The following is a 27510-nucleotide window of genomic DNA, read 5'->3' on the forward strand; positions in this document are numbered from 1 at the left end:
TCCAGCAAGTTTACATACTTTCAGCCACAACCCAGTACTGGGAAACATACACTCTCATTCACACTTATACAGCCAATTTAGCTTATTCAATTCAACTATAACACATGTCTTTGGACTGTGGGGGAAACCGGAGTACCTTGAGGAAACCCACGCAAACACGGGGAGAACATGCAAACTCCACACAGAAATGCCAACTGACCCAGCCCGGACTCAAACCGGCGACATTCTTGCTGTGAGGCAACAGTGCTAACTACTGAGCCACCGTGTTTCCCTTCAGTGCATGTTTTTAACCAAAAATATTTAAGCTAATTTAGGCAGCTTTATATTAACAATTAGACAGCACAAATTTTTAACACTTTTAGTCTTCGATCAAAATCAAATTATAAAAAGCAGGAATATTTAACAAAAACCTTAAATTCAGACTTTAAAAAAGACATTAAATGCCAAGTAGGATCTTCAGAGAAAACTGCTGAGTGATAAAGATTATCTTGAATGTTAGCATTGCTAATTCTGGTGAACACTTCCTCAAGCTTGTCTGTATGAAAACAGTTTTTTTTTTTTTTTTGTGGTAGTATTTGTTTGTGTGAGTGTGTGTGTGTTTGTCAAGAGGTGTAATCAGAACTGTTAAGGCAAAACAATGCAAGCAAAAACACTTTTCAGCTTCCTGTCAATTTTGAGCTTTTTGGAAATCACATTTTAAAGGCTGTCTTTTTTCGCACTTTATCCGTTTCTGTCTGTAGATTTCAGTTACAACACATAATTATTAAGGCTGTTTTCTCAAGCCGAGTTTTTGTTTTCTCCCAGACTTTTAGCCAAACTTTTTTTTTCTCCAGTTCAGCAGCACTTACATGCACATAAACACACAGTTTTTTGATATCTGTATTCTAATATTTGTAACAGAGGGATACATTCATACAGGCCCGTAGCCAAGGTTTGGACTAACAAAGGTCCAGAATTTGTCCTATACATGAGCTCATTTGTCCTATTTTGACTGCTATGCCATTATAAATAGTGAAAATAACCCATCGAAAAAGTCTTTAATATCAAACAGAATCCTCACTTTGATGTAACTTTAGCTAATCAGTTTTACAATACAAACAATCATTTTTCATGAGTCCAACAACCAGCTGTGCAAGAAAATATACAATCTGATGTAAGACCATTTATCTTTCGCTACTGTATTGTTTTTAAATGGAGAAAATACTTTATAAGTAACTTTTATTCTAAATCATGGACCTTATTCTTGAAACAAAAAAATGACCAGTGAAATGAGTGAAGAACCAAAAGCGACCCATATAAAGAATTTGAATACTAATTTGGCTGTTGTTGTTCATGAATTTTACAAATGTACTTTTTACAAGAGAGGCTAGAAACATTGTGAAGATATACTATTATTATTATTATTATTATTATTATTACTGTGTTTACATTTTTTATTATTTAAAGGGCCAAATTCTGACTGAGGAAAGTTGAATATGCTGGCCAGTTTGTTATTTGCCTAATAAATGACAATAGATACAATTTTAATGTAAAACTTTAACAGATTCCTATTTTTTTTTTTTTTGTGATATATGATGTAATAAATTTCCATTATGAAAAAAAAGTACTTAATTTATATTTCTTTATTCTAAATATTTAGGAAATATCTTTGGCACGTTAAAAAGTGTAGTTATGATGACCATCCAACAAGATAATCCAGCTAAAATAATGCTTGTCACTATAAATACAGTAGTTAAATTTCCCAATTAAATAGACAATGAGGCGAATAATTGCAATGAGGACCATTTTTTGAGATAAAATAACCACCCTTTTCACCAGGCTGGCTACATGCTATATACAACATTCTATTGTACTGTACATTTGTAAAACTAATAAAGAGCTTTTTTTTTTTTTTTTTTTTAAAAAGCTTTTTCGCAGTATTATCTGAATCATGTAATGAAAAAAAAAAGATACAAAAATATTTTGACTCTTATATGTCATCCAGTGTTCACAGCACTGGATTGCAGCTGGAATGGCATTTGCTGTGTAAAACATATGGTGGATTAGTTGGTGGTTCATTCCGCTGTGGCGACCCTTGATGAATAAAGGGACTAAGCCGAAGGAAAATTAATGTTTGAATGCACCAAAATTGTTTGTATAGTTTTGCTCTTATGTATGTGTATGTATTACATACAGTATACATAATAAATATACATACACACACCATACCAGTCAACATTGGGATGTAAAACTAAGGGATGTCATCCAGAGTTCAGACTTTTGTGCTATAAAAATATACAAATTACTTAATATTTAATGAAATGATGCCTTATTTGCGTATTCAAATGTAATGTAAAACTTTTAAATACAGAAAAAAAAATGCAATTCATAACATAGTCAGGATATGATGATAAATATAAGCTCATCTTAAACCCTATCCACCAGCTGTGCATTGCCTTGCGTTGCCTCTCCTCCTGTTGATAGCATCTCTTCAACTTTTATTCACCTGCAATTTGACCTGTCAGGATATCACCAGCTCCCTCCACGTCTCACTACCGCAAACAAATGACTTCCCTTCTCTGTTTTGCTCTATTTATTATTTTTTCTCCCCATCCATTCTCTCTCCACCCTCCGCACCGCTGCGCTGAAATGACGGTATTTGTGTGCAGTGAAGCGCGGTGAAAGCGAGGCATTGAGCTCAGTGGAAATCTACCCACATTAGCATTTGTTTCCTTTCCTTTTCATCCCTCCCTCCTCATTCTCTCTCTCTCTTTCTCTTCCACTCTGCCCGTTCTGGATCAGACAAATAAAACTTATCACCACAAGGGCGCGTGATGTCTGTTCGAGTGTGTGCGTGTGTGTATATGTGTGTGCAGAGCGAATAAGGCTGAGATGTTTGTCTTTTACAAAAGAAACACTGCCATCGTCCAGTGATGAGGCTCTTTGCTGGATACAGAGCTAATCGCTTGTTGACGCCCAGCAATCGATGGAGGAGGAGGAGAAGGTGGAGAGCATTTTATCTGCGTACTATATGGTGTGTGTGTGTGTGAGCAGAGATCAATGCAGCCACTCAACTTGTGGCTTTGACGGGGAGACAGAGCTTCTCAAATGGCTTTTCCCCAGAGGCCACATGTCCTGCACACAGACTTACACACAGCCACGACCTTCAGAGCCAGACAAGAGGAAAACATATAGAGATTATGGAGTTTAGAGGGAGAATTTGGATACAAATGAAGATTGGGGGATCATTTACTCTGTCTCCTGTGTTTTTAAAGGGCACAGATGATGAAAATCATCTTCCGGAAGCAGTTTGGACAGGACTGTGTGTAGGTATAGTGTGTCCGCAGTCATATTGGAATGATAGGGACACAATAAGTCTCTTTTTTAATTTTATTTCCTGATGTTAAAATAGGATCCAAATCACTCTCATTTTGAGGCCCTCCGCAACGTAAGGGTAGCTATATTGTGTTGAGAGCAGAACATTCTAATATTAAATTATATTATATATAATTATATAATATATATAATATATTATCTAATATTAAATTATATTATATACTTATATTAAATTAAAAAAAAAGGGGTAAAGTAGGTGCTCTTTAAATGTGTATGTTTTTTTTCCTACTGTGGTGCACCAATGAAGAAGTTTTGAATAATGTGCTGGTTGCTCCTTTCCAGGGTGATTACAAAACACAGACTCATTAGAAATATGTGTTTCAGACATTTTTGTAAAACCACAAAAACATGTTTGGCTGCAGTTTCTAGGTATAATAAACACTGCAGGGCAGTTTGACGTCAACAACTTTTGTTCATTTCATACTAATTGTAATTACAGGGAGATATTAATAATAAATAAATAATAATTTTAATGCAGTTCTTTGCAGAACACATAATACATGCTACAAAACAACTAATGGCGTCTATTAGAGGTAGTACAAAATATCTATATGGCTATATACCAGGAAACTTATGGCTGCGATACATTATTGATACTCGAGCACCAAGAATCGATATTTATTTAAATGTTCAAAAGATCTAAATTTATTCATCAGTCTTGCACTGCAGCTGTTTACTGCTTTGGCCAAGTAGGTATAGCTGCAGCCTTGAGACCTCCAAATGGGAGGGTTTACGCCACAAGTAGGTTTGATGACATCCAAGTGGGAGAGACTTGCGCCACAAGTATGTTGGGTTTAGGTGGTGTAGGTGGAGTAGACATTAATAAAACACAATAGGTTGCTGTGAGGTTGGGTTTAAGGTTGGGGCAGGTGTAGACGTTAAAAAAAACACATCAGGTTACTGTTAAGCTGGGGTTTAGGGTTGTAGTAGGTGTAGACATTCATGAAGCACAATATTGGACTCCGTGTCCTGTACAAGACATTAAATAAATAAAAACTCCAGGTTTGTAGAGCCTACTTGGAGCTCGATTCCCACTCACTTGGAGCTGGCTCAGACCTCTGTTTATACCCTTCTCGCTTTGGCTGCAGTACACGCAGGGCTAAATATGTGTCTACTAATTAAGTTTTGCTAAGTTTATTTTTTCGAATTAATCAAGTTAAAATAAATTAAGTTTTACTTTAAGTATCAATAGTTATGTGTACTAATTAAGTTTACAGAAAACTAGAAAGCAATAAATTACTAATTCGACAGTATTTGTTAAATTTAAAAAATTTAAAAAAAAGTTTTTTAAATTAGGATGCCAATGCATTGCATGACGTGACCTTTTTAGTCACAAACTGCTTTCCGCATATCAGCATTGTTGCAACATGTTGTAATTATATAAAATGTCCTGTCAATAAAAGGGATACACTCGATGGTCTCTTTTTTAGGTACACCTTACTAGTACTGGCTTGAACCCCTGTTTGCCTTCAAAACTGTCATAATCCTTCACGCAGTTGCTGCAGATTTGTCAGCTGCACATCCATGATGGGAATCTCCTGTTTACCACATCCCAAAGGTGATCTATTGGATTGAGTTCTGATGACTGTGGAGGCCATTTGAGTATCGGGAACTCATTGTCATGTTCAAGAAACCAGTCTTGAGATGATTCACACTTTATGACATGGTGTGTTATCCTGCTGGAAGTAGCCTGAGATAGACATGGTTAGCAATAATTCTAAAATAGGCTCAGTTGGTGCTAATGGGCCACCAGCCTGAACCATTGATACAAGGCAGGATAAATCCAAGCTTTCATGTTGTTGATGCCAAATTCGCAGCAGAAATAGAGACTCATCACAACAGGCAACGTTTTTCCAATCTTCTTTTGTGCAAATTGGTGAGCCTGTACAAATTGTAGCCTCCGTTTTGTGTTCTTAGCTGATTGGAGTGACACCCGGTGTGGTCTTCTGCTGCTGTAGCTCATCTGCCTCAAGGTTGGACGTGTTGTGTGTTCAGAGATGCTCTTCTTCATACCTCAGTTGAGTGGTTATTTGAGTTACTGTTGCCCTTCTATCAGCTGGAACCAGTCTGGTAATTCTTCTCTGACCTCTGGCATCAACAAGGCATTTGTACCCACTGAACTGCCACTTACTTTTTGCATTTTTGTCCTTATATATTGTGGATGATCTTGTGATTTATCACAGAATCGCTGATATCGTAATAAATCAATATTGGGGCAAAATATTGTGATAATATTGTAATGTGAGTTTACCTGTGATTCCCACAACTAGTGTCTATGATTACTAATCATATAGGTTTGCATCACATATTTATCTTCATATGGAAAAATTTTTCTGTTGTGATCAGTTTGCTTGGTAGCTTATCCGCTTGTTAAGTGGTGACATGTTGGTGACGTATGTAATACTGTTTCCGGGTCCAAGCCGCCACTCATTTGAGTTGAGCAATCATTTGTGTATGATCACTTTTTATTCATATCACACATTAAAGTTAATTATATGTAATGTACACAACAATCTCTGGGCTTGCTGCATCACAAATACCAACATTTTAACAATTTATAAAAAAATGAATCACCTTCTGGCCATTGGATATTAGGCATGGATATATACATTGCGATCGTGATTTTCGAAAGTATTAAATTGCTTTGTAAACGTTTATTATTACCATTTCATGAGTCTCCCTATTGAGTAGAATAGAGTGCTTGGACCTGGAAGCCGCTTCGCGTGACGTCACACTTAACAAGCGGAAATTGTATTGTATTAAATGACAGAGCGCTCTAGCTTGAGTCCAGTAAAGCAGAGTTCCACAAATTAGATAAAAGCAATGTAAAATTCAAAGTAAAATTATGTGGAAAAAGTGTACTTTTTTGTCTTACTTTTGCTTTTAAAAGCACTGTTAGTTGGGTTTAGGGAAAGGTTTATGTCGGTGTTTGTCAGATCACCAAGCAAACCACTGTCATCTTGTGGATGTATTTCATGTTTTGCCAAAATGTAGGCAGTGGAACATATTTCCAATGAGATTGGGCTCAAAACAAATTTAAATTAAAATCAGAAAATATTTAAATTATACAAAATTTAAATGTAATTAAATGTTAAAAAATCAGACGTGTAAATCAGTATAAAATGCTCATTGTACATGTGACTTGTGTGGAAAAGAAACAGAAAAAAACCAAGTCGTTCGCTTGCAGTCCTTCCCTGGAGTCACTGAAATATTGATAACTAGAATGTTATCTGAAGTCATGAAAAACAGATCCGTTTAATTAGTGTACAAATAATTCAGCTAAGCTCGATGAATGGTTTCTTTGAAAAGATTTGGCTTAAAAATCTCGAAAGCTAGAACAGTTCTTAGGCCAAGGATTTCAATGAATAACTTCTTGCCTTTCAGAAAATATGAAGCTTCTAAGTGCTTTTTGAAGCTTGAGTTCCGTCTCCCATTCATTGTAATTGTGATGAAAAGAGCAGCCTGCACATTATTCTAAATTTCTCATTTTTTCTTTAACAAAAAAAAAAAAAAGAACAGCATGAAAGTGAACACTGATTGAAAATTCATTTTGGGATAATCTTATACCTTTAAAGGAGACATATGCCTTTTTTCATAAGATGTAAAATAAGTCTCTGGTGTCCCCAGAATATGTAGATATTCATAGATCAGTTATTATAGCTAGTCAGATTTGCCCCTACTAAATTTGTTATTAAGTTTCATATTTGGAATCACCAATGTGTCACAATCTGGTGTCTTCGTTGTGTTGTGTGCCATGTGTTTTTTGTGTCATGTGTTGTGTTCTATGTGATTTCTGTTACTGCCATGTGATTCCTTTGTTCAGTTTTCCCACCATTCATTAGTGTCATTAGTTACACCTGTGTCTTTACCTTGTTTGTTAGCAGTTCAATCATGTCGTGTATCTATATCCATGAGTGTGTTTAGTTCTTTTTGTTGTCTGTTATTGCATTGTTGTCACTCCCTGTCCTGTCTGCATTTTAATGTTCCAGCGCCTATTTATTTATTTTTTGTAAATATACACGGGTTGTTGTTTTTTTTATAGATCCTAAGATTTGCGCGTTGTGAGAGAGCTACCTGTGACGCAATGAAACTATCTTTTAAATTTGGTTTCTAAACCTTTTAATAAAACAAAAATATGATTTTTTTTTCATATTGACAAAGCTAATACACATGTACTACACCAATAAGTAATACCTTTCATGACATCAACCTCCTCAATTTCTTCCTGGAGCACCAACAATCAGACATCATCCTCGATCAAATTAATAACAATAGCAGAATTAGTTTGTTAGAACTTATTAGAATCAATAACTTGTGTGTTAAACAGTATCAATATGTAAAAAAAAATCTCAGGTGTCATATTGAAGTGGGCAAAAAATGCAGAGTTTGTGTATTCAACTAGAATGTCCTCAGTGGCTTAGATGTTTGTTCTTATGTTTGTAGTACATCCAACAGAACATTTGTAATGTTTTTTTTCTGGCGCAAACATTTTAAATCTCCAGCTGCTCCATTGAGCAAACAGAAATGGCAAACTGTGGATGGAAATGTGCAGATTATTGGTTATATATAATAAGATCCCCTTTCTAGACTACTGTATATCTGGAAGCAAAATCAGCCCATTTATTAAAGCCAAAGTTACAGGGTTGTGCTTTTTCACATTTTCTGGGTTGGTAGATGCACCAGGGACCCGATTTCAGCACTTAAACATGGAAAGATGCCAAATTATCATCATGTGTCCCCTTTTAAATGAGAAAAGTCTTAATAGCGGGGACATATGAGTGAGTGTGGCTCTGGCCCGGCTGCATGCTTGTCTGCAGGGACGGTGTGAAGTGTGCCGTCTGAACAGTAGGGAGTGGGTTAATGGAATTCTATGCTAGACTGAGCTTCATGCCAGCCTCACAATATGGCAGCAGTTTAGAAATTAAAATTGAATGTACTCCATGAGGGCAGAAAGACAGCAGTGTGTGGGATGGGCCGAGGGACCTAGGCAATCCTACACCTTCATTTTGCTGGTAAATAACAGAGGAATCATGGGAGAAGTGAGAGGGATGCAGAAATTCATTTGGAATGATTGTAAAGATGCGTGAACTGAAATCAACTCAGCATATTGTCAATTACAGTCACCCCTTGTACATCACAGCGTATCTATGGCATATGTACTGTAAGAGATGTGTGTGCACTGCATTAAATGGCTGTTGGCGAATTAAATAATACAAAATATTTAGTGTATGCTTTTACTGAGATGTAGCCTGGTGGCACTTGCATCAAATTTTATTATCATTGCGCATGTTTTTTTTTTTTTTTTTCTGTCAATACAAGGACATGTTTAAATTAGTGCTGGGCAGAGATTAATCGTGATTAATTGTGTCCCGCTATCATCCCATTTAAGTATTTACCAGTGTTTCTCCTCCTTTTTCAATCTTTCAATGAAAAGTGAAAGTAGCATCAAACAGCCAATCTCAAATGTAATATAATAATGATATAATATTATGCTTTCGCTTCATTTTGGCTTGAAAGCACCTTGAAATAAATATTAAAATGGCCGCATTCACTTTATGTGCATTAAAGCTATGCGTTGTCGCTCTCCGTGTTGGTCAACCACCATCTATTCTGGCGTATGTTTTATGTAGCGGATGCCCTTCCAGCCACAACCAAGTACTGGGAAACACCCATACACTTTCATATTCACACTCTCATACACTACGGCCAATTTAGTTTACTCAATTCATTTGTAGGTCATGTTTTTGAACTGTGGGGAAAATCGGAGCACCCCGAGGAAATCAACACGAACACTGGGATAACATACTGCCAAAAAAAAACAAACGCCACACAGAAATGGCAACTCTTCCAGCTGGGACTTGAACTAGCGAATTTCTTGCTGTGAGGCGACAGTGCTAACCCCTGAGCCATTGTGTGGCTTCCTAACATTTGTATATATTTTTTTCTGTGTATAAATATGAATAAACATTTTCTTAAACATATGCATGCATGTGTGTATTTTATAGCTGATAGCTGCCAACACTCTCATTATTCCCTAGAGTCTCCTGTATTTCAGACCCATCTCCCGCTGCCCTCCCAAATTGTTATTTCTTCCAGAAAACTTCCATAATTTTACCCCAAAGGTCCTCAGCTTTTTGGTATAGTCTGTAACACCCTCGAGTTGACAACTTTAATATAGTGTACGATTGCAGCAGCCGGCCGAAACCCCATGCATAGTACAGTTATTACCCGGTTCTCAGCTGTGTTCTTCAGACACCTCACCCCCCACCCACTTCCCTGGTCTCTTGGATTTTTAAAGATAAATGTTAGCAGGTATGGTGTATTTATATCTACAAAATAAATATACGCAGTTAATACAAATGTATTAGGTAAAAATAAAAACTTTTTTTGCGATAACTCTTTACCCGTGCAGCACTACTTTAACTAAAACCCTAAAAAATGTTATATTATGAATAATTGTTTAAATATATGTTTAAAGGGTAAATATAGATTTAAATAAATATTTATAAAACATATAAATGTCCAAATATTAAAACCCAGACTTCATTACATCAATACAATGACAATACATATACATTGTTAAATATTCAAGAACAAGCATTTATATAAAGCAAATATTGAAATTTAAATGATCAAACATAAACTTGGAATTAAGGTGGGGCCAAGTAGGAGCACTCACTGTGATCCCTCGGGCTCTGCCAGGTTTAGAGAAATTCCAAGTTGAAACCAAAAAAAAAAAAAAAAAGATTACAATTGGCAAGGAAAATTCGGCAAATGTGTCAGCCGGCAAAACCTAGAAATTAAAAAAACTTGGAAAAGATACTGCTTCAAAATCATTAAATAACCAAATAAACAATTCATAGATATTAAAAAATTAGTTAACAGTGCTACCCACGGGATTTAAAATATAATTCCTTTTACCCACAGCACATAAATAGTTAAGTATATGCATCAAACTAAACATAATTTGAATTTTAACACCATTTTTATTATTACCTATTTTTAAATGTTTTCTTTTAAATGTGTTAAAGTAAAAAAAAAAAAAACAAGGCTTTTATATAAATAAAAGACATCCACTATTTCTCTTTATGCTTTTTCTCTTATAAACTATTAAAGTATGTATAAAATATGTATATTGACATCATCAAGTTAAAATAAACAAAAATAAAATAAACAGCAAATGAGAAGTAAATGACAGAAAAAAAGAATAAAAACCGACAATATCTCTAAAATGATAATAATTACAAGAATAAAATGTATAGACAAATGAGTTGATTACCCATTTGGTGTACAAATATTCTGCTGCCAATTTAGATGTAGTCATCTTCACTGAGTATTTAGCAAAGTTTTTCCGAGTCATTTAGATCAAAGAATTAATTATCTAATCTCCATCATGGCTGTGTACATAAAATGAACAACTGCTTTGAAAGCAAAAGCAAATCCCAGACATTTTAGTAGATTTAGAAACCCTGGCCTGACACAAAAAGGTGCGGGTCTCTGTGGGTCTGCAGAGCATGTGAGACTGTCTGCCTCACGCACACAGAACAAGCAGTATGAAACGGGTAAAGGAGAGAACATTTTAGACTACATCGCTTACTGATGTTTGTTTATATTGGCGTTTACAAAAAAAAGTGTAAAAGTATAATAAAAAAATAATTCACTTAATATACTTGGGTGGCTGTTATTATACCTGGGCGGCTCTCCCAAGTAAAGTCTATGTTTAGAAAGCCCTGGTTAATCATCAGTCTTATCAAAATGCATTTTTCTTCCCAAGTAAGATGATCTTGTTTTAGGTTTGCTTGAAGTAGACTTTTTTTTTTTGAATAGGAAAACTATTCTGGTAAAATAGTGCATACAGAGCGTAACAAACAAAATATGTAAGTAATTGTGACACACTGTATTGTTTAGTGTGCTGTTCAAACGTGTTGTGAATGAGAAAAGCTTTTAGTGCATTTGTGCGAGACAGTATGATGTGTGTGTATGCGCATGTGTGTGTGTGTGTGTGTGAGAGAGACCTGTGGCTAGGCTGCTGTAGGTGTGATTGGCTCACAGCTGTAGATAATGGATCAGTTCTCAGTGGACTGTGAAGGGGAAAGTTGGCGAACAAGAAAATCGGCAGTACACTTCCCTTCAGCCTGTGACCGCGCCGCACACACACACTTAACACAGAAGAAACCACAGACATTTACACAGGCCGTCTGTCAGTCCGTGGCATGCCAGCTTGGCCAGCGAGATCCCTGCCAGAAACTAAACGTTCACCCGGAGAGAGCGAGAGACACACACCCACTTCCTCTGTGTCTAACAAACACTTTAGAGCTGCTTTACAAACCCTGCCAAAGACATATTTAATATCTTGCTTTGTATTACAGATACATGCTGTCTCTTTCACGCGTGCACACAATAGGCAAAAAATGCTTGATCTGCAAGTCCGGGTGACAGGTTTACTCGGCGTCTGCTGAATCATGTGTTTGACAGATTTAGCAGCGAAGTGATGAATAGACCTGCTTAAGAAATTCAGTAACATCTACAGAGAAAAACAAACCAGGGGATGTCAGTCATGTCAGGCTGTGGTTTGTGTTTGTTTGTGTGTGCGTGGTTGTGTAGGTCAGGATTTGGCAGCATTGTGAGGCCAAAATGTCCCCAGCAGGATAGTAAAACTTGAAGTCACCAATATTGTGGAGAGCAGCTAACAGTTCGGAAAAAATAAGAAGGAATAAATATAAGATGGTCATTGGGGAAACATGGGATTGTTGTTTGCTCATGATTCGCAATGACTTGGTGTCTTTGTGCTCTTATATGTTCTCTCACTTGTTTTATTACTGCCCTTTACTTCATATTGCTCTCTCGTTCATTGGTGATATTTAATCCTGCTATTTACAGTAAGAGGTGTTTTTGGCATTCTTATCACAAGTAGATGACTAAATATGGGTATAAATGGGGTCTACAAAGTTTTGAGCATGCCAACTTTTTACTTCTTCCAGAGGCAGTAAAACACATGCTATTGGATTGCTTTCATGGTTAAATTAGTTCATAGTTTATATGTTTAGCTAGTTTCATTAAAAACAGTTCAGACAAAATTTAAAAACACCTCTTAAGAGTAGTTTTAAACGGCACTTATTTTACTCCTTTTACAAGATGTAAGATAAGCTTTTGGTGTCTGTAAATGTTCAGCTCAAAATAGACATCAGATAATTTATTATAGTCTTCAGAATCTGCCCATTTTGCCGTCTTGAGTATAGTTTAGCTGTTTTTGTAGCCTGTGGCTTTAAATCCAAATGAGCTGCTTTTCCCCGCCTACTACTTCCACGTGCATGTCCTCTTCTAATGTGCTACGCCTAGGGCTTGACATGAACTTATTTTGATCACCAGCCACTTTTGCTAGTAGTTTTACATCATTACTAGCCACTCGCCATTTTAACTAGCCACAATTGTGTTGTTGGGTAAATATATTTTATATGCATAAATTTGACTTTGGCATTTGTTGCGGCACGCCGAAGTGACTTCATTTAGATTTTGTGTTTTTTCCACTTGCCTCCTCATTCATTTAACTGTTTATTGTTTATGAGCTTACTCAATGAGCATGAGAAAACGGGTTATGCTTTTATGAAAAGTTGTCGCATTGCAATTATCTTTTTTTACAGGACTTTTCAGGGCTCAACACAATAAGGATTTACCTTTTTTTTCTGTGGCCACACCAAACTAATTATTTCCTTGCCACAAATTTTAAATAATGTGTCAAAGCAAGCAAAATACTGCTGTATCCATACACATTTATTCAAAAAAACAGCTGACATTTAAAAAATATATATTCTTACTCATCTAAAACTACGGACAGTGGTCTGTTCTGTCTCTAGATCCCAGATCACCAGTTAACTATACATACAACAACATATTAAAGCAATAGTATTGTAAAAGGATGAATATTAAACAACACACACGGTTAATGTTAGGCCAATTAATAATCTGTTAGAAGAATGGTTAAAGCGAAAGCAACAACTGCTGCTGCTTACAATGAATCTCGAGCACTTGAAGGACTGTGGGTGCACGAGGATCGCACTAGTTTTGTTTGCACGGTTGCTTCAAGCGAGGAAACGGCACAGGTGCTTTTAAACATTTGTGCACATCAAATCATTTGTGCGTGCGACACTAAAGCCCTCGTCAGTAAGTGAGGAAAGCCTGTCTCACCGTGCGCAGGATCCTCTCATTCGTTACTCACCTGCTTTATTTTGCTGGCACGAAAAAGCTGTTTTTGTCAGTCATGCTTCTTCACGATTTTAAGATCACATTTGTACGCATATAGACAAATGATCATAAACTAACAGTCTAATCTGTAGTGACGACGAGCCAGCACTGATAATTTAAAAATGAGTTTCAGCCAGCCAAAGTGGCTAGTGGGAGTGGCTCTCTAACCCGCCACAATTGGAATCTACCCGCATTTGGCGGGTGTTAATGTAAAGCCGGATGAAGCTGAAATACAGCTCATTAATCAAAAATGCTAAATAAGTTTATTACATGTATTTGTGGTGGTATTTTTTCAGTCCTTTCTGAAATGATGAGTATCACGTTTACTGAAACTATGCGGCCGTCAATCAGCGCATGAGTCTCAAACTATCATGTAATGTTAGCTTTCGTGTTTGTCTAAATGCATGCATTACCAATCATTAACTAATGCGACCTTATTGTAAATTGATGTTTAAATTCACATGTATAGCAAAATGGTTGATTTTATTACTAATTTATTTATTTATTTATTTAAACAGTGTATTTATAATTTAGTAAATCAATGGACAAATGTCAATTTGTATGTTTTATAGCAATAACATGGAAAAAATGATCAGCTTAATGCCAATATCCAGAGCTTTAATATAGGAGCATGCATAGACTTCTGGGCCGGGAGACTGCAAATATCATTGGTTTAGTACAAAAACAACAGAAGTCTCAATGAAAGTCAACACAGTGCTAGAAATAAACATGATCAACATTAAACAATGTTGTGTCTGTCTTTCATGACCCCACTTTAACGTAAGCTTATTGTTTCCTTTTGCCTTTTCCCAACAGAGAGCTAAAATCGGTCCCAGCAAAACAGATGGCTCCTCCTCTAACGCCATCTCCAAATTCGACAGTAATGGCAACCGGGACCGCATGAAACTGTCTGACTTCAATTTCCTCATGGTTCTAGGAAAGGGTAGCTTTGGAAAGGTAAGTCCCGTCCTCATTTTTCAAGCTCTTTCTGTGTGTTTGACTTTTCTAGGTAGTCTAACAAGAATTTAGGTCCAGAAATTAATCACAGTAATCACAATGCAAATTACTTTGGGGTTGTCTTGTTTCTAGTCAAAATATCAGAAAAATAAAGAAAATCGATTTATTAATATAGATTCACTTTCAGAAATAATAAGTCAAAATGAAGCGAGATTTTCCTTTAAACAAGCTAAATAATCTGCCAGTGGGGTCAGCAAAATAATCTTGTTTTAGGTTTAAAATGCAAATATTTGGAGAAATTCTAAGTAAACAAGTAAAGTTTTTGTAGATGTAAATTAACACTGTATCATCGTCGCTGTATAAATAATTAAATACAATTAATCTGTTATTGTGCCCAATTGTTTTAAACTCTCTTGAAATGCTCTGTCACAGGCCTTAAAAACACATGCAAATTATAAACTTTAATTTTATTATGAGTAATCTGAGCAGTGACTCTAAAAATCCTGTGTTTTATGGCACCTGGTCAACTATAATTCAGACTCAACATTGTAATGTGGTTATTGCGGATGCACACATTGCTGATGCTGAAACAATATTTTTTCCAGCCCTAATTCTATTTCACAGTTAAGAGTAATGCGGTTATCAGAGGTTATTAAGTATAGAATAATTAACGACAGGCTATTGAATTAGTAGAATTGGCACACCCAAGTTGAATTGTTTTCTATTAATTCATTGAACTGAAATTAATTATTTCACATATGCCATGGTTAATACTCATAAAGACACTGATCAGCTGTTGTATTTCAAAACATTTCTCTGTTTTTGTCCTCAACTGTCAACTATGTGTGGGTCAGTTTTCTTATCTCAATTTATGAATTTTGTTTTATTCTGTTTAGTAGTGATATGTAACTGTAATGCATTGAAGAACTACTTTAGCTGTGCGTTTATGGTTTAAATTATAAATGATAAATGATTTTGTTCATCAGCCAATCAAAATTAAGCGTTTAATTGCCCCATAGTATAGTGTAAGTCCAAGCAAATGTCAAAACTGCAGATATTTTGTGATTCTGAGATGACAAAACCATATGAGTAAGTTTTCAGGCTGAGATACATTAGATTTTAGCAACGATTACATTCTGTGATCATGATTACAGTATAATAGGGCTGCATGAAATTGAAAAAAATGACATTGCAATATTTAGTTTTTCTGCAAATTTATATTGCGATATGAATATTTTCATATCAAAATGACTATTTGGAAAGAATTCATGGTTTTACATTGGTTGGGATGATTTTTTGAGAGCGGATCTGCATAAAATGTACTAAATTATAAAAAATATATACAAAATAAAATAAATGAAAGCACAGATGACATCAAAATAAATAGCGCTTTATAGTTTTTAGTGGAGTCTGACAGTATAGATGTACAGAAATTCAATTAATGTAAATAACACGGTACAGTCTTTATCGTTTACATAATTAAACGCATATTTTCTTTGTTAAAGTTGCAAATTTGATGATTTCTTATGTCCAAATAGTTTAAATTCACTTGAAATTGCTTGTGATGTGACTATTGCATATTCGCACATTGCGATATCGATGCTGAAACGATATAGTGTGCAGCCCTATTTATTTACAAACTTAAGTCAAAATTGACGTGCAAGTTGATTCCGGGTTCCTCTGGGGGTGCTGTCATTATATCACAGGGTTTAGTGTCATTGGAAATCTTGGGTGTTATGCTGGATACAAAACCGGCAGCTGGCATAATCTCTGGTATCACGTAGCCTCGCTGATGCTTCGAGCAGCAGGTAATCTGGAGCTGTGTGGTCACTCTGAACAACTAAGATTAGCGGGCCGCAGAGCTAAAAGTCAGCGAGATGGGAGGCAGGAGGGTGAGTGGGCATCGTCATGTGCCAGCTGCTGCCAGTTGCCATGGCGACAGGATTTAAAAATGATATTGATATGTTGAGGTTTACAGTAGTGCCAGACCTCTGTCAGCATCATTAACCGAGATGTCGTTTGATGTCGCGAACGCCACGACAAACAAAATGTCAACTTCACTGCCGTGTGTGATGGACTGACCTGGCCAGTTCGGTCTTGTACGTTTAGTCCCAGAGGCAACCAAACGTCATACACAAAGGTCTGTACAAGACCCTGTGCTGACCCCGTGCTGCTCTGCAGTTACATAGACTGTAGATAAATAAATTAGGAAGGGTAAATAATTGTGTTAATCAATATTTGTTTCCTGATCTAAATATTTCTCATTCAGGGCTCAAGTATTTTCTCGTAGCAGAAAAAGGTCTAAAAAAATTACAAGGTACTTAAAGTCCTCTTGAATAAAAATATTAAATATAGAATGTGCTTGGAAATCTTTCATTTGGTATTTTGTTTTAGCTGGAAATACATCACATTGACCAAGTAAAGGCTGTTGACTTCAAGCTTATATGGACTTCAATAACTTAAATAATGGAAAGAACTACATCAAGCGCTTTAGTTGACAATCAAATAAAATGAAAAAGAGCACAACCGTCCTGTTTCTGAAAGTTAAAACTTTAATTTTCTCCAAAATGATTAAAAATAAGTAATTTCATTCAGTCTTTTAAGCAAATTTAGTTTAAATCTGCAAGAATGTCTAAATATCTTGTATATTTTTACTTTTGAAGTATGTGATCATGATATTTTTATGAATCTAATAATGATTTTTACTCTGGGGAAAAAGCTTATTTAAGTGTCAGTGGTGGTATTGACATGGCACAGTGTTTAAATGTAAAAAGAAGTTGCAGACCGCTGTGCCCCGTAATGATGTGCGTTCAGCAGAGGGAGCTTCAAAAGCTGACAGATGTGCATTTTCACAAAGTCCAGTTGTGTGATTTTCACGGGTTTGATGCAGATCTCACAGCGGGAGACTTGATCATTGATCAGATTCTGTCCTAGAATGTGCTGATCCTGGAGCAGTTCTCATCCAGAGCCCAGCAGACACTTTTGTGCCGTCTGCACTAGCTGACGGCGTCCTTGAGACTTTCGAGCACTCGTGTACCTTTTGTTTGATGTGCGATTTTCTAAACAGGTATGCAGCAGTAATGAATGCCTTGGAATAGATATGACCTGCTTGCTATGCTGCTAGAGTATTATGCGTGTGTGTGCGTCCGTGTGTGTGTGTTAGGGTGTAGAGCTTGTGAGGAGCAGATGGTGTCCTCTGTAATGTTGAAGTGTATCGCTTCTCTTTTCCCATCGCCAGTCACAAGGTGTCCATCTGGGGCTGCCTTTACACTGAAACAACTCTACTCATTTCAATATGTGCATTTAATTTCAAGAGAGAGCAAAAAGGCAGAGCCAGGCTGTCCGTAAAGTTTCTTCAAGCATTGCCTTTCCTCTGTCAGGATATTCTGTGTGTGTGTGTGTGACCTTGACGCAGAATGAGGTATTTGAGAGATGCTTTCACACACTGATGAAGCACTATTGGTTTGGGGACAAGAAGTGCTGTGTGGCTGTGTCAGGCGTATTGGATTGGGTTTAAATTTACACGCACACACACATATACACATGCATGGACCAGAGTGTTAGATAAACTATTCTGAAGCTTTAGTTTACATAGAAACACTGATACTGTTAAAATGCTCTTTCTACAAATTCAAGATTAGTAACTTTGGTTTATTTACATGAAGAGATTCACGGCAAAGAAGTTTATACTTTCTGGTGTTACATATACAGTACATAAGACTTTTGCAGAGTGTGTTTGTTTACTGGCATGCTTTCTGTTATAAAAGTAGCTTGTTATTTTAAAAGCTGCACGGTTTTGAAAATGTTTAAACTACAGTCTTGATTCTGTAAAATGTTCTTGATTTGCATTTGGATGGAATCTAGTAAGTCAAGCGCCATGTGTGTGTGCTGTTTAGAGCAGGGGTGCCCAAACTTTTTCTTATAAAGGGCCAAAATTCAAGCTTTGATTGAGAGCTGTGGGCCAAAAGTAAATACAGCAAACTGTGTTACATTAAAGTTTCCATGGGTAATTTACTAATTTATTTTATGAAATTTTTAAATAAAGAGAAAAAAACTGACTTCAATCGTATTTACCAATGTATTCTAATTTTTTGAAAATGTTTATTATTTTAATCCTAATAACCCAAAAAAATTCCATTGTTAAAACAATGGTGCTTAATGCTGAAGATTTCTTCTGCTTTGTCATAGGGCTGTGTGATTTGGCTTAAAATCTAAATCTTGATTATTTAAACATCTTAACTCAATTACGATTAATGAATGATTATTATTGTTTTTATTTTTTCCCCTCATAGTTTAAGTTTTGTACAATTAAAATGCTCACTTTGAATGAAGGGTGCACTGTTTGATTTGAAAACAATTAAAGGAAGCACACACTATCTACGATCTAGGATTATTTTTTGAACATCAACGTTGAAGAACTGAAATTAAAACACACATTACCTAAAACTAACAGTCACTTTTTTTTCTTATAAAATAAGTGAAAATAAATAACTTGCACTTTTAGTAAACAAAATAAAATATATTTAATGTTTTTCATTAAACATTAAAGTAGAAATTAAGAAATATCTAAGAAGTATTAAGAAGTAACAAAATAACTCCTGTATGTCCAGTAAACATTATTTTATAATATTATATAACATTATAACATGCATCTTCTGTAAACAAATATTTTAATGTAAATAAGAATTTTAAAGTAATGGAAAATATGCTGTCTCAAAACATTTCTGGTGCAGCTTCCAATCATGATCATGAGTGACTGGGACTGGACACACTTGTAAACACTCGCTTCAATTGGCTCGCTGCTCTTCGTGCTGCCCACGCTCGTCACCACTATCAAGTCCACTAATCATAGAGCTTGCTATACACAATGTGTAGTTACATTTTTTGTGAGTTGCGCATAAGTGCAGTATAGACCGCATGAAGGCTGCGCTGGACCATATGCTTGCAAGAATAAACAGAGCAGGGTCACGTGACTTCACACACAGTTAGGAAAGTAATTGAAATAATTGACCTGTAAAAATTTGATCGATTTTAGGCTCTCAATTTTGATTATTTTTTCGATTAATTGCCCACCCCTACTTTGTCCCTTCTTCGTTAATTGACAGTATGCACATTTTTTTTTAATCTGATTAATTTACAACATTTAATTTAAACATTTAATTTCAGTTAGCTTTTTTTGTAGCTCAACAATAAAACAAACAAGGAATTCCCCACCCTTCTGGAGGGCCAAATCAAAGGATACAAAGAGGCAACTTTGGCCCGCAGGCCCTTTTTTGGGCATCTTGGGCCATGTGTATGCTTTTTAGGGCCTACTCACTCTATGCCATCCGTACCATGCCCAGGCCCGTTTCCCGGATCGTTTGAGAAGTGTGAGTGCACTGAATCGGGCTCAAGCACGGTTCACTTGGCCGGCCCTGGCCCGGTTGGAAGAGGTGTGCCTGAGCGCGGATCACTTGGGCTTTGGCTTAAGGGGCTGTTTCATATGGATTTATTAATCATTCTTACTGTTCAGTGATCGCAAACTGCCGTAGTTTATTAAAGACGCAAACTCCTCACAGCATGACAGCTGCGCGCCTTCAGCAGACTCATTCCTGCAGCACGAGGGCTTTATGATTGTTTAGAAGTGCCAAAAGTGGTGGATCTGTTCGGTGAAATATTTGACTGCGTGTCACCGCATCCCTAAGGATTGTTTGGCGAAATATTTGACTGCATGTCAATGCATGACAAACGACTGAAAGGACATAACTAGAGAAATCTCCACTGTGCTACCGGGTGAGAGCGTATGGCAAGCCGTACTAGCATTTGAACCTTGTTCTGACTATCCATAAATATATTTAGAGATATCTCTAATTATATTTTGACTAGTCATAATTATAATTCGACTAGTCAGAATGACAATTAGAGATATCTGCAATTACAATTGTACTAGAACGAAATCAGATTGGAGATATCTGCAAATATATTATGACTAGTCATATTCCTCCATTGACTTTCATTGAAAAATATTTGCAGATATCTCTGAGTTTTGACTCGTCAAAAATCCAATTCAAGATATCTGTAAACTGTAATTCGACTATTAGTAAATTAATTAGAGATATCTTCAAATATATTAGTAAATATCTCTAAATAGGACGAATTAAAGACATCTCCAAATGTATTATGACTAGTAAAAACTCAGTTAGAGATATCTCTAATTACAATTGTGACTAGTCAAAACTCATTTAGAGATATCTGCAAATATTTTTCAATAGAAGTCAATAGAGGAATATGACTTGTCATAATATATTTGCAGATATCTCCAATCTGATTTCGTAAGTCAATAGTTTCGTAGTCAAAATATAATTAGAGATATCTCTAAATATATTTATGGAGTCAGAACAAAGTCAGAACAAAGATTTAAATGCTAAAAAGGCTTGCCATAGAGAGCGCTTCTGAACAGCGCAGCAGCGATGACGTAAGCGTGCCGAGGCCCGATATGGTGTGAGCGCGGGCCGTCGGGGAAGACGGGAGGGGGGACAAGCGTGCTTTGGCCCGGTTCGAGGCAACTGTACCTATAGTGTGAGTACGGCCTTAGAGTCTGAATGTTGTTTCTCTGAAGACTCTAGTTTGCTGCTATCGGTAGTAATTGAGATCAGTAGCTATGTTTCCATCCGAAGATGCAAATTAAATTCATGCTCGTAACTGAAATATCGCATAAAAGATGTGCTAATAAAGCAGCATTTCCATCCAAAAAGTCAAAGAAAACAAAATCATCACTTTGTGATTAACTGGGGCCAAATATCAACAGTAAAAACGTAATTTGCTGCGGTAGGAGAAGCTGCATGAATCTTTAACTTATTTAATAAATTTCTTGCTCCTCAGAAGACAAATGCAGACATGCAATGAACGTGGGGTGGCATTTGACGGCATAGGATGCCTGGTAGTAATTGATAATATACTAATACTGATATGGTTAAGGCATTTTAGAATGACCAAAACAACATTTTACATGTTTTACAATGTGCTTAGACTGCTGGTCTGTTCATTCACACACATTTGTATTATCACATGATCTCTTATAACAAAATCCCATGACTTTTTAATACACATACTGGAATTTGTTCGGTAGAAGTGTTTCCATCGTAGTTTATGCACATCTTTTGTTATCGAATTAAAAGTTTCTCCAAGTTTTAGAATTGATGTGCATCTTGGCATTTTCATCAACCACAATGCGCATAAAAAATTTTGTGGATTCCATTGGTGGATGAAAGTGTAGCTTGTGTTTGATTTAATTTTGTCTAGGTCTATCATAACAAAATGTTTTAGAAGACCTCTAAATGTGGATAATGGCTGGAATGCTGCCAGGCTTTGTTAATTTTAGTTGTGTATTTTATGTGTGTATGACATATTGTTAATTTATTTTTAATATCAGTTTAAATCTAATATATTTCATTATTTTAATTTAATTAAATGTTTTGCTGTCATTTACTTTTTCACTATATTTAATTTAGTTTTCAAATTTGTATTGTTGGCGACCCAATGGCGCAGTAGGTAGTGCTGTCGCCTCACAACAAGAAGGTTGCTGGTTCGATCCTCGGCTTAGTTGGCGTTTCGTGTGGAATTTGCATGTTTTCCCTGGGTTCGCTTGGGTTTCCTCCGGGTGCTCCAGTTTCCCCCACAGTCCAAACACATGCAGTACAGGTGAATTGGGTAGGCTAAATTGTCTGTAGTGTATGAGTGTGTGTGGATGTTTCCCAGATATGGGTTGCGGCTGGAAGGGCATCCGTTGCGTAAAAATGTCCTGGATAAGTTGGCGGTTCATTCTGCTGTGGCGACCACGGATTAATAAAGGGACTAAGCCGACAAGAAAATGAATGAATGAATGGATTTGTAATCTTAGTTAACACTTTTAAAGACATATTTAGCTTTGTTAAAGTTTATTTTTGCCATTAATTCTGTTTTGGCAGATTGCATTTACCTATAAACTGTCTTTGTCATTTTGTAGTCAAATATATAGAATTGCCTGTTTTTACAATTGCAGTGATTTCAGCCAATAAAAATGTTTATGCGTTGTTTTCATTATTGTTTTCCTTATTACCACTTATAACATTAACCTTGTGTCTCCCTCACATTGATTTAATCTTTCTGAACGTCTGTTGCTCAAAGTAGTCTTTATATCTTACCTTCTTTTTTGTCTGTCTCTTTCCATTTATTTAGTACTCATACCTTCAGGCTCGATCCTAAAAATGAGCACAAATTAAAATCTGCCCTCCCATCACTCACGATTTCTTGCACCGTGTCATTGTGTGGCACTCAGATCTGTTGCTTATTGTTCTCAGACTATCTTTGTCTCTTCAGTCTGTAAGTTCCCCTCATCTCTGTGCAGTATATTGTCTGTGTTTCAACCACAGCTGTTCTCTGGCCTAACGTGCTGAGAATGAGGGAAAACGCTCCTGTATTGATTCCCAGTCAAAGGCCAGTGTCTGTTCTGCTAATACATGAAGCTCATGCACTGTTACTGTGTTTTTGTGCAAATTTTCCTCTGCTTGCTTTCTCTGATGTTTCAGTTATGTGTTTGACACTGAACAGTCCTGCTTATCTTCACTCTCTTTGCATTTTTTGTAGGTAATGTTGGCTGAGAGGAAGGGAGCGGATGAGCTGTTTGCCATAAAGATCCTGAAGAAGGACGTGGTGATCCAGGACGATGATGTCGAATGCACTATGGTGGAGAAGAGAGTGCTGGCTTTGTCAGGAAAACCCCCGTTCCTAACCCAGCTGCACTCCTGCTTTCAGACAATGGTAGTGCATATTCAGCATACTTCTGTTTTGCAATCTTTTCATGTTGTTACTTCTCATCTCTTCTTTTCTTCTTCTCTCATCTCGTCTCAAAGTTTGATCTGTTTTGTCTTCTGTTTGAAGTCTCTTCTTGTCTTTTCTGTTTTGCTCTCGTCTCATCTCTTCTCACCGTCTTTTTTGTGTTTTGTGCTCTTGTCTGATTTCATGTTGTTCTCTTTTCCCCTCATGTCATCTCATCTTGTCTTTTCTTATCTCTTTTCTATTTGAAATATAATTTCTCGTTTATCCTTTTGCTCTTGCCTCATCTCTTCTCAACTTGTTCTCTGCTGATCTTTCATGTGGTTTCTTCTCATCTCTTCTTTCCTCTTCTAATCTCTTCTTATTTTTTCATGTCTAGTCTATTAGTTTAATCTCTTGACTTCTGTTTGAAGTCTTTTCTTGTCTGCTTTGTTTTACTTTTGTTTAATCTCTTCTTTCATCTCTTGTGTTTTCTGCTCTTGTCTGATTTCATGTAGTCTTTTAGTATTGTCCCATTTTGTCTCTTCTCATTAGAGGTGTGAACCTATGCTGGTCTCACGGTTTGGTTCGGTTAAGATTATAATGCCATTAATTCGGTTCAATTCGATATCTCGGTGCATCGCGGTGCATTGACGATGCTTTCCATACACAGTTTTATATTTTCTTCAAAGCACAGCAATCCTTGTATTAAAATATATAAATATATTTATATTTATAAACTATTTGTAATACAATTTTCTCCTTTAATAGAAACAGTCAGATATATGAACTGTACCTTTAAAAACTCAAGTACATGCACAGAACAACATGAGCATTTATAACAAATAAACAAATATAAATATCCTGCTCCCATTCTGATTGGTCACACGCTCAACAGAAAGGGCTGCGATTGGCTTGAATGCTCTGACGCTGTTAACTGATGAGTGACATCGATAAACGTCAGCGGCGATCACAGCTGATCCAGACACGGGGGAGAAAACTCACTCTGCAGACACGCACTTGTAGTATTGCTGTAACCGCCGAGAGGAGAGGAAAAGTCTCGCCAGCAAATCAAATGGGCCACAGTGAGAGAGAGAAATTGAGTTTACTTTCACTTTCATTTTCTCAATCGCAGTGAAATAGGGGCTTCTTCTGTGAGTGTCCGTAAAAGACTGTCGAGCAAACACATGTGCAGTGAAATTGTGCAGTTTCTGTGTTTTTAAGTCATTGGTAAATACTCACGCTTGCCTCCGTCGCTATAGTAAGCTCATATTAGATAAATGACGGAAGTGCATAATAACCGGTAATGACTATTACTGAACCGATACCGAATTGTCCGTGTCTGCATCACGGTGCACCGATGAAGCAATTAATTTTGACACCCCTACTTCTCATGTCTCTTTTGTTTAAAGAGCCCCTATTTTGCATTATAAAAGGTTATATAATTGGCTTTGGGGGTCTTCAACAACAGGCTGATATGCATGCAAGGTCAAAAAACACTTTCATTGTCTTATAATATGCATTTTTTTACCTACTTATCCCAACAACTCCTATATGATTTGTTCTGCGATTAATTTGTTCCCAGACCATTTACGAAGCTAATCTGCGCTGATTGTGCGAGTTCAGAAATGGATTTGAATTGGTAAAGGAAGAAGCACTCGTCATGTTTTCAACATGGTTTTGGACACAATATGTGAATTTCCCATAAAGATTTCACCTGAGAGATACAGTACAAGCACAGATCTATAATAGATACATGATTACAAGCCATGCGGGGCGATTACAGCTAACAACACACAATTAAACACAACATTTTGCAAACTACACAAAACAAGGCAACAACTTTGAATACACTTACATGTTATGATCCGGAGGAAGAAAAAACTGGTCCATATGAGCTGTAACAGTTACTGACAAAGTCCTTGTCAAAGTCTGACAAAGTCCCATACATAGATTCTGCTGCTCCTTTCTTTAATAGCAAACGGCCGATGAATCCCGCGTTGCAGTGTAGGTTATTGTATCAAAAATCAGAAAAATGGTAGGAACAATTACAACACTAGGTTGGCTATGCTGTGGTATTTTTGTAAAAAATTAACTTTAACCGTTTATTACCATCAGTCAAATCTCCATCTGTTAGTGATCGTTATCTTCGTGTCATGATCAGTACCGTGATCCCCTGCACTCCACTAGCATCTAAAAGGAAAGGCACGTTCACGTTTTACCTGAAACAGTACTACATATTTGATGATGTACTATGTCGACGTCAATCTGTTCAATTGTTTTAAACATGGCCCACCTTCAGATTTAAACCTCAGCTACATATTTTCATTCACTTAGTTCTGTTACACACTGCATAGAATCTCATTTTCAAAAACCCGTAATAGAGGCTCTTCAAAAATATCAGTATAGTTACTATCAGTAGTTGTGCCATTGTAAAATATTAAAATTATTTTTATTTACAAATACAAGTGGATTCAACATAATATAAGTAAAGTTTCACCAAAAAATCAAGAATTATGTTCCGCTCTTTTTTTAAGCAAATATTTTACACAAGCATCAAAAATCTTTTTTACACATCCCATCTTGTTTCATATAATGCATATTACTCTTCTTGTCTCCTCTGTTCATCTTATTTCCTTGTTTGGCCCCCTCTCGTCTTCTCTCATCTTCTCTTATCTGCTCTGCTCTTCATTTCATTTCATCTTGCCTTGCATTATCTCATGATATCTCTTTTTGTCCTTACCACTACAGTTCTTGTCTCTTCTCCTCTCTCATGTCATCTCCTCTGCTTTCCTCGCCTTTCTTTTTGTTGTTGTTGTGGTTGTTGTTTTTGTGTTATCTTCTTTTCTTGTCTCTTCTTGTCCTCATCCCATTTCCTCTCATATTGTCTCTTTTATGTCTCCTCTTCTCAACCCATTCATTCATTCACTCATTTCCCTTCCCTTTATTCATCAGAATAATTAATCTCTTTCTCTTGTCTCTTTTGTCTCATCTCATCTCCTTCACTTGTCTCATCTTGTCTCACTTTCTTTCTCGTCTCATTTATTTCTCTCATCTCTTTTGCTTGTCTCTTCTCTTTTGCTTGTCTCATCTCGTATCTTTCTCTTCTGTCATTTCATCTCATTTTGTCTCTTGTCTCATATCATATTTTCTTCTCACCTAGTCTCATCTCTTTCTCTTATTTCATATTGTCTCTTTCTCTTGTTTCATCTCGTCTCTTTTGTCTCACACGATCTCTTTCACTTGTCCCACCTTGTTTCACTTTTTTCGCCTTGTCTCATCTATTCCTCTCATCTCTTTCGCTTGTCTCTTCTCTTTAGCTAGTTTTAACACGTATCTTTCTCTTCTGTCATCTCATCTCATTTTGTCTCTTTCTTGTTTCATATCATATTTTCTCTTCCCACTTTGTCTCATTTCTTTCTCTTTTCTCATCTTGTCTATTTCTATTGTTCATCTCTTTCTCTTGTCTCATCTTGTCTCTTTTGTCTTATCTCATCTCTTTTACTTGTCTCATGTCGTCTCACTTTCTCTTGTCTCATCTATTTCACTCAACTCTTTTTTTTGTCTAGTGTCATCACATCTCTATTTTGTCTCATCTTTTTCACTTGTCTCATTTTGTATCTTTCTCTTCTCATCTTGTCTCTTTCTTGTCTCATTTCATCTCGTCTCATCTCATGTCTTTCACTTGTCTTATTTTGTCTCACTTTCTCTTGTCTCTATTTCGCATTTCTTTCTCTTGTCTTGTGTCATCACATATCTTTATTTTGTCTCATCTCTTATCTTTCTCTTCTGTTAGCTCATCTCATCTTTTCTCTTTCTTGTCTCATATCATATTTTCTCTCATCTTTCTCATCTCGCGTCTCATCTCTTTCTCTTGTCTCATCTCTTTCACTTGTCTCACCTTCTTTCTCTCGTCTCATCTAGTTCTCCTGTCTAGTGTCATGACATCTCTTTCGCTTGTCTCATTTCGTATCTTTCTCTTCTGTTATCTCACATCATCTTCTAACTTTCTTGTCTCATATCATATTTACTCGTCTCACCTAGTCACATTTCTTTCTCCTCATTTTGTTTCTTTCTCTTGTCTCATCTCTTTCACATGGCTCATATTATCTCACCTTCTTTCTCTTGTCTCATCTGTTTCTCTCATCTTTCTCTTGTCTAGTG

The 27510-nt window shown here is 36.4% G+C and overlaps 1 protein-coding gene across 2 annotated transcripts in view; it reads left to right on the forward strand.

The window, feature by feature from the left end:
• prkcbb (protein kinase C, beta b) overlaps positions 1 to 27510 on the forward strand; it is a 269116-nt gene that overhangs the window by 159050 nt on the left and 82556 nt on the right. For both annotated transcript variants that reach the window (NM_200978.1, XM_087242368.1), the window contains 2 exon segments: positions 14434 to 14574; positions 23179 to 23352. In NM_200978.1, coding sequence (NP_957272.1) covers positions 14434 to 14574; positions 23179 to 23352 — 315 coding nt within the window.

This window comes from Danio rerio, chromosome 3, assembly GCF_052040795.2.
Source record: "Danio rerio strain M-AB ecotype USA chromosome 3, GRCz13ab, whole genome shotgun sequence".
In the NCBI taxonomy this organism is placed as follows: domain Eukaryota; kingdom Metazoa; phylum Chordata; class Actinopteri; order Cypriniformes; family Danionidae; genus Danio; species Danio rerio.